At 41.6% G+C, this 7,907-nt stretch overlaps 1 protein-coding gene across 3 annotated transcripts in view; it reads left to right on the top strand.

Moving 5' to 3' along the window:
* Positions 1-370: 370 nt before the first annotated feature.
* Positions 371-7,907, top strand: part of LOC130424914 (protein unc-80 homolog) — a 44,991-nt gene continuing 37,454 nt past the window's right edge. For all 3 annotated transcript variants that reach the window (XM_056750901.1, XM_056750900.1, XM_056750899.1), the window contains exons 1-10: positions 371-739; positions 1,146-1,194; positions 1,480-1,636; positions 1,822-2,105; positions 2,184-2,307; positions 2,746-2,810; positions 2,944-3,077; positions 3,410-3,677; positions 4,854-4,988; positions 5,278-5,494. In XM_056750901.1, coding sequence (XP_056606879.1) covers positions 648-739; positions 1,146-1,194; positions 1,480-1,636; positions 1,822-2,105; positions 2,184-2,307; positions 2,746-2,810; positions 2,944-3,077; positions 3,410-3,677; positions 4,854-4,988; positions 5,278-5,494 — 1,525 coding nt within the window. In that variant the 5' untranslated portion in view covers positions 371-647. The remainder of the gene's footprint in view (positions 740-1,145; positions 1,195-1,479; positions 1,637-1,821; positions 2,106-2,183; positions 2,308-2,745; positions 2,811-2,943; positions 3,078-3,409; positions 3,678-4,853; positions 4,989-5,277; positions 5,495-7,907) is intronic.

Here is a 7,907-nt window from a genome sequence, read left to right as displayed (position 1 = left end):
TTTACTAAAATCATTGTTTACTAAAATTAATATTGCTAAAATGGCATTTAGTTGTTCAATGTTTTATTCATATTATAAGGTGTTTAATTTCACCTTAGACCTACAGAACTGTTCATTTTACTAGTAGTACGAACACGTGTTTTTACTCTATATATTGCAGAAAAATGTTCAAACATTTTGTACTTGATACGATATTAGTGTTTTCAAAGTGCGTGCACACAGTAGTTTGCTCTCGAGCCCCTCACCAAATTAAACCTGATTTTTCTGGTTGTATTGGTAGTAACGTTAGCCATATTAACCAAAAAATCTAACCACAATGCTATGGTATTTGTAGTTTTAAATACAATGGAAGCAATCTGCCACAAAGCCCTGTTTAATTTTCTTGAGGTGCATTTAAGACCCGGAGGAAGTCCATCGCATCATTGATTACGTATGAAGCTGTGTCTTTAAACCGGTGGGTCAGTGGCCCTTAATTGACAAGTGGATTCGGTCTTTCAGTGCTATTCCGCGGGGTGGTGTCGACACGAGTCAAGACCTGCAGCCATTTTACTCTCACAGATGTGAAAAATTACAGCGATGAGACCCGCGAACCAAATCCATCTGTGAGGGGAGCGTCCGCACCCGCGATTCAGGCAGGTTCTGTTAAAATGGTCAAAAGAAAGAGCTTGGATGACAGTGACCAGGAGAACTGCCGAGGGGTCCCGTTTCCGATCCAAACCTTCCTATGGAGGCAGACCAGGTCAGTGATTTAGCCGTGGCATAACAGGTGTTTTCTGCGAGCGATGTGCACATTCGTTCTGTCTGTACGGCTCCGCAGAGCCGCTCATTCGTATGCGTGTCTCATAGTCAGTGAACGGATTGTCTCCTGCGTTGAGCCGGTGTCTCGTGCGTCATCTTTTCATCTACCGCTGTTCCTTTTGTGTCTGACAATGAAAACACGAATAAAATGTGTTAAATGTACAATCGAATATTTCACCTTCGTCAAGCGCTGTCACTGTCAGCGCCGTCTCTAGGGCTCGTCTTAATTAAAATGCAAGAAAATCACGATGTTGCTCTGATTGTCATTGCTGACCTGATTATCGCGGTTGTTTTGACTGCACATTCGTGACAGTAGTTAAACTAAATGAAACGTGTGTTTTTTTCAGCGCGTTTTTACGCCCAAAGTTGGGGAAGCAGTATGAAGCCTCCTGCGTGGTAAGTAAAATACTGTAGTGAACTCCGCTGCAACATGTGAATAATCTTTCTTCTGTCAGAAAAATGTGTATAAATCAGTTTCACGCACGAATTTAATGGTTCACGGCACATCTGTAAATCGTTTAGCTTACTGAATCCCTGAAGTAATACAGACGTAGTATATTACATGTAAGTGTACACAAAAATGTTAAGTATGAATAGGGTATAGATGATTGTCACAGTCAGTTTAGGATACACTTGTCTGTATAAAAATAAAATATTGTCTCACACATCTGTCCTGTCTAGTCATTTGAGAGGGTGCTGGTGGAGAATAAACTTCACGGGCTCTCTCCGTCTCTCACCGAGGCCATCCAGAGCATCTCCCGCTGGGAGCTGGTCCAGGCTGCTCTGCCTCACGTTCTCCACTGCACTGCTATCCTTCTCTCCAACCGCAACAAACTGGGTAGGAATGCGTATTAAACTTCCATTCTTCCATTATTTCCTCTGTGAATTAAGTTCTGAGGTTAATAGTTATTTTATTGAATTGATAACGCTAGCTTTGTAGGTCTGCTACTTTTGAATCTTTCATTCGTTTTGTTGGTTATCTTTCCATGATACTAGGAAACAAGCCTTGTCTCTTTCCACCAGGGCACCAGGATAAACTTGGTGTAGCTGAAACGAAACTCCTTCACACACTGCATTGGATGCTGTTGGAGGCGGCCCAGGAGTGCCATCAGGAGCCTGGCCTGGGACACGTCTGGTCTGGAGGCAGCAGCGCCTATCTTCAGTCCATAGGGAACCAGGGTCTCACAGACCACAATGACAGCACTACTGAAGAGAACGAGTATGCCCGTGCCAAACTGTACCACAAGAACATGGCCACCGTGGAGCTGTTTGTGTTTCTCTTTGCTCCACTCATTAACCGGATCAAGGTTGCAACCTTTTGTTTGTATGTTGATATGTTGATTGCACAGAAATGTGGAATCTAACAAGCGTTAATAATTTGGCAGGAGTCTGACCTCACCTTTCGACTGGCTGGTGGGCTTGTTATTTGGCAACCGATGTGGGAGCACTGTCAACCGGATGTTCCTGCTTTTACTGCTCTTATCAAACCCATGCGCAACATTGTTACAGGTCTGATTTCTGCAAATTCCCCTCTTTCTTAAGTTGTTCTGTCATATTTTGGACCAGTAAACCGTATTTCCTTTTAATCACGATTATTCACATCTAGAAAAAAAGTCTGTTTTTATGTTATACATGTCTTGTGCACTGTGTATATTAATTTTATATTTATCAACACAAAAACATACACATTTATATTCAGTATATTTAGAAAATATTTCAATGTATTTATTTATATTGACCAATAATTTAAATTCTAAATAAAGATTATACATTTTTATATTCTTCTTAATATGTGTATGTTTTAATGAATACAAGATTAATATAGACAGTAAACAGACACATATTATGTAAACACTTTTATTCTGGATGCGATTAATCGTGATTAATAGTTTTTCAGCCCTATCTATTTGATATGTTTTTAATGTTTCTTTATTGTATATTCCACAGCAAAAAGAAACTCTCCAATGAACAACCAGTGTAGTCCTCGCGATACCGGCAACCTGTGCCCAGCGGTGAGTATTTAGACCCGGATTTGCAACTGCAGATTCCCCCGTGGCTCATTCCTTCCTGTCGTATATTAATTGCCCCTCGTACCACATTAACATCATTGAGTCACATGACTTCCTCTTCTCTCTCGGCTCTCAGGTGGTATGTGAATCAGCCCAGCCTGATTCCTCCTCCCCCTCAGTGACAGAACAGAGCTGTCGTCGTGGCAACTCTGTAGATAAGGGAGGGTCCTCACAGCAGGCCTTCGAGAAAGGATTTTCAAAGCAGAGGAAGTGAGTGTGCAAACAGGTGACACACATCGCAGGGGAATATCGAAATAAAAACAAACATTTATATGAGTTATTAAAGCAGAAATAAAATATAGTAGAATGAATTCTGATTGAATTGATTTACAGATAATAAGGGAATTACATGCTATGTAAACAGTCTCCAGTTGCTGCCAGTTTCTAGCAATAGGAATGGCTACGTGTCCATCTGTCAAAGTGTTAGTCGATGCCTGTGTTCTTAATGCAGTTGCCAAGCAACGCTTCTCAGCAACCTCAGTCTGAACTTCCCTTCCTATCATCATATTATACACAGACCTCTCTCTCTCTTTCACCAAAAGCTTTTCAGTTCCCAGTGGTATCTCTGTGTCACAGCGAGCGAGATATGCCACGTACTTTGATGTCGCAGTGCTACGGTGTTTGATGCAGCCACACTGGACAGAAGAAGGTGTCCACTGGGCCCTCATATTCTACCTGCAGCGGTTGCGTCAGATACTGCAGGAGAAACCCGAACGCCCTCCCGAGCCCCTCATACCCCCCCTACCACGACCCCGCAGTAGCTCCATGGTGGCCGCTACCCCCTCCTTGGTCAATACTCACAAAACGCAGGTAATCCGCCACAGAAGCATCCCGGGCAGATTAAAGGAACAGTTCAACTAAAAATAAAAAAGGTTGTCGTAATTTACTCATGCTGATGTCATGCAAACCCCTGATGGTGTAACGCCGATTAAAGAAATGTTTGTAATGGGAGTGGATGGTGGTGCTTATGCATATGTCCTGTAGGCATGCGAATGGGTTGGTTGAAAACAATATATAATCCATTATTTGATGAAAATCTGGATTTGTGCCTTTTTTATGCGAGAGCTTATGAAAACACCTCATTTCACTCCTCTGCTCTTGTGTTGTAAATATCAGTGCTGTTCCAGCCGCTACGTGTTATTTATGGATAAAACTGCATGAAAGACTTAAGTTTGTTTTTCACTAAATTCTTATGTCTTCGGGACTAATTTAATTATGCTTTTGTCCTTTTAAACCTTGACAAAAGGTGGTCTCAATTGATTGTAATAAAAAGTTCCAGACATCATTCTAAGCAAGTGTTATCTATTTTAAAAGAGAATTTAAAATTCATTGGTTGTCGATGTGACATTTTTGAGAGGCAACATACTACTGTTGGATTTCTGTGAATTCAAATGTGCAAACCAGCACAAGTGGAAAATAGTTCTTTTTATTTTCATGTCCCTATTTATGAGGAATATGGACTGTTATGGATGTGACAATTCCATTATAGATCAACCTGACTATGGATTCTTAATTTTTTTTTACTTCACATGACTTTATTTGAGATCAAACCACCAAAATAGATTTTTTCATCTTAAGGATAACATTTGTATGGAATTGCCCACTTTCAATTATTTATTGCTGATTTTGAAGAACAAAGAAAGCCACTGGGGTGGGAACGAGATGAGTAAAAAAAGATATCTTTATTACCTAACCCTTTAGTTAGCTGGGTGTGAGCCTGATTCAGCCACTTTCAGATGTTATTGAGTAAATAGGGAAGACATGAGCAATCGTGAACGTATCTTAACTAGATGTGACATGATACGATTAAAGTGACAACCAGTTGTATGACTCAATTGAATACAAATCACCATTTGACCGATCAAATATCCAGTGTGTTGGGAGAAAGTGAAAAGAACATGTACCTTGTATTTACAGGACTTCTGTGACAAAATTCTTGTAAGCGTTTTCTTACATGTATGCACATTTTTCTCTCGTTTTTTTAAGGATATGACTGCGAAATGTAATGAGGAAGGCAGGTCTTTGAGTTCTGAGACCTTCTCAAAAATCTCAGTTTCCAACCTCAGGAGACAAGCGGTCCCTGACCTCTCAACCGAGATGGGCATGAACATATTCAAAAAGGTTTGGATAAATGATTTATGAATAGTGTTAAGACGAAGTAACAAAAAAATTGCAACTCATTTAAGCGGAATATAAGAAAAAACTAGGGCAGGATTTCAGATTAGTAACAACATTAGATGGTAAAAATTGGGTGTTCTGGAGGCATAAATCAATTGGGAACGTAAATGGGGTTTATTTTCGTGTTGACTTTAAATTGATAATAGTTATATTATTTTTAGAAACATTTCTTTACGAAGCTTTATTTTGCCACCCACCTTTATGTCCTTTCTTTTGTGCTGTTTTTGTCTAGTTTAAGAACCGTAAGGAAGATCGAGAGAGAAAAGGCTCCATCCCGTTCCAGTATACGGGGAAGAAACGTCAGCGGCGAATGGGCGTACCCTTCCTGATGCATGAGGACCACCTGGATGTCTCACCCACACGTAGCACCTTCTCCTTTGGAAGCTTCTCTGGACTGGGAGATGACCGCCGCACACTGGACCGTGGGGGCTGGCCTTCAACCATCATGGGTATGCCTTTATTAAAATTTAATATTCCGTTCTATACCTTTATTGCTTGTGTATTCTTGGTGGAATATATTTAATACTGCTGACACAGATACTGACCCACAATCTCACGTGTACTGATATTTGGTATAAAGAATGAATGGATAGACATGGATCCTGTATTTATAAATTTGCTCAGATTTTTGGGTCAATTTACTTTAGATTTTGGGTTGATTTCCAGATTAATCATACTATAAAAATGCAATTCAAAAACCAACTGGAATGGGCTGGGGGCATGACAATCTATATCAGAATTAATAATAACTGTAAAACTGTTGAATCATGATTATCAATATTAAGTTAATACTACATTTGTGATAATATTATGAATTATTCAGCACCAGTTTAAACCTTTGCCATAGAACCACATAATTTATTTATTTATTTCTGATTAAAGAAAATAGATATCACAATTACATTATTGTTATTGATTCCTTTGGCCACAATAATCATGCAGTGAAAATCCTATTGTGACAGCCCTTGAATGGTCAATGTATGTATATAAATATATTGATTGTTTTTTAAAGCAACAACATTAACAAAAGTTACTGTGCATGCATGCTTTTGTGGCTCAAATGTAACTTCCGCAACACATTCGCAAAGAATAGAGTTCCTGCTATTTATTTCTGATAACAAGCAAAATAAACTTGCCTCTTCATTATTTTGAATTTCGATTGCGATACCAAGTTCACCCACTAGATGTTTTATTTAAGACAATTATTATACACTTAAGTGATATTTTAAATTAATAGTAATATAAATGAAACAAAATATAAATAGTTATATTACTAGCCACTAGCCAGACCAATAAACAAACACAGACCGGAAGCTGTGTTTGTCCAATAAAAAACGTCTATAATACCAGTAAATGCTCATGGTCTTCTTTTTCCTATAACGTCAATAAATCAAAACGACCACATCCTGCTGCAGGGAGGTATCCATGTGGATATCTCTGCATGGTCTAACCAGTCCGGAGAACTCATGGGAATCTAGGTTTGTGGGGGACCCATCTGAGGGGTGCACAGACAAGACGTGGAGATGTCCACTGAGGGAAGGTCACAGGTTCTCCAACAGGGAACCATAGAGTGAGGAATACATCATTCGGGACTACCCGAGAGAGGGGAATCACTACGTATGAAGCACTAGATCAGGTATAGGGGTCCACCTAAAGCAGGGATAACTATTAATACCAGGCTTGATTATCAGGCCATACCGCCAGGCTCGTTACCAAAAAGTGCTTTGTGATGGATGGAATGCCTATGCTTCCCCTAATGAAGGGGAGAAGGTGCAGAGAGTGCCTGCAAGTCCTGGCTACCACCAGGCGCTCAAATGGGGCACTACTTAGGCCCTCAAGGACCACAGCAAGATCCTTAGAGCATATGGAGGTTCCACAGGTCTGGCCTTGGCTGCCAAACCATTCCCTTCCTTTGAGAAAGAAGGTCCTTCATCACAGGAATCTGCCAGGGGAGAGTTCTTGTCAGAGCACTAGCTATGAGAACCAAGTCTGGTTGGGCCAGTAGGGCACAACTAGGAGTACAAGATTGCTCCTCTTCCCTGACCTTGCACAGGACCTATTCAATTAAGCTAAATGGAGACCTGAGGCCAGCCATGTGCTAAGGCCTCTGTGCAGAGGAGGGCCTCTGTCAGGGAGTAGCAAGCGGGCAATAGGTGATGACCGGGGAGGCAAACAGGTCCACATGTGGATGCCAGAACCACTCTCATATGAGCTTAACAACACAGGGATGGAGTCTACTAAGAAAGCGCATTGGCTGTCCGGTTCAGGTCGCCAGGAATGTGTGTGGCACACGAGGATTTTACCACAGGAGAAGGGGCTGGGCGAGTTGTGATATCTGCTGTGAGCGTATGCCACCTTGATGATTGATGTACACTATGGCAGCTGTGCTGTCAGAGCGGACGAGCACGTGCTTGTCCTACATGAGGGGTTGGAACCTCTTCAGGGCTAACCAAGAAGCTCTAACTACTCTATGCAGTTGATGTGTGCCATTGAAAACAGGGGCCCATCCATCAGCCTGACACTGCATGCCGTTGCATACAGCACCCCAGCCGTTCAGAGAGGCGTCCGTCGTCACTACAATGTGCTGCGAAACCTCACTGAGTGGAACCCCAGCTCGAAGGAAGTTCAGGTCTGACCAGGGGGCTGAGGTGCGACGGCACTGAGACATGAAGGAAATACACATTGTGCCAGTGTGTTTCGCTCCCCAAATAAACCATTCCTGAAACCAGTGCCTAAGCGGTCTCATCTACATCAACCCGAGCGGGATAACTCCTGCCGAGGTTGCCATGTGTCCCAGATGCCTCTGGAATAGTGAAGAGCTTCAGACAGTTCATGACCCATTGGGCATGATCGTTAACTGCT

Source organism: Triplophysa dalaica, chromosome 6 (assembly GCF_015846415.1).
Source record: "Triplophysa dalaica isolate WHDGS20190420 chromosome 6, ASM1584641v1, whole genome shotgun sequence".
NCBI classification, from domain to species: Eukaryota; Metazoa; Chordata; class Actinopteri; order Cypriniformes; family Nemacheilidae; genus Triplophysa; species Triplophysa dalaica.
The sequence above is the reverse complement of the archived record's forward strand: the minus strand, read 5'-3'. Positions and strand labels throughout refer to the sequence as shown.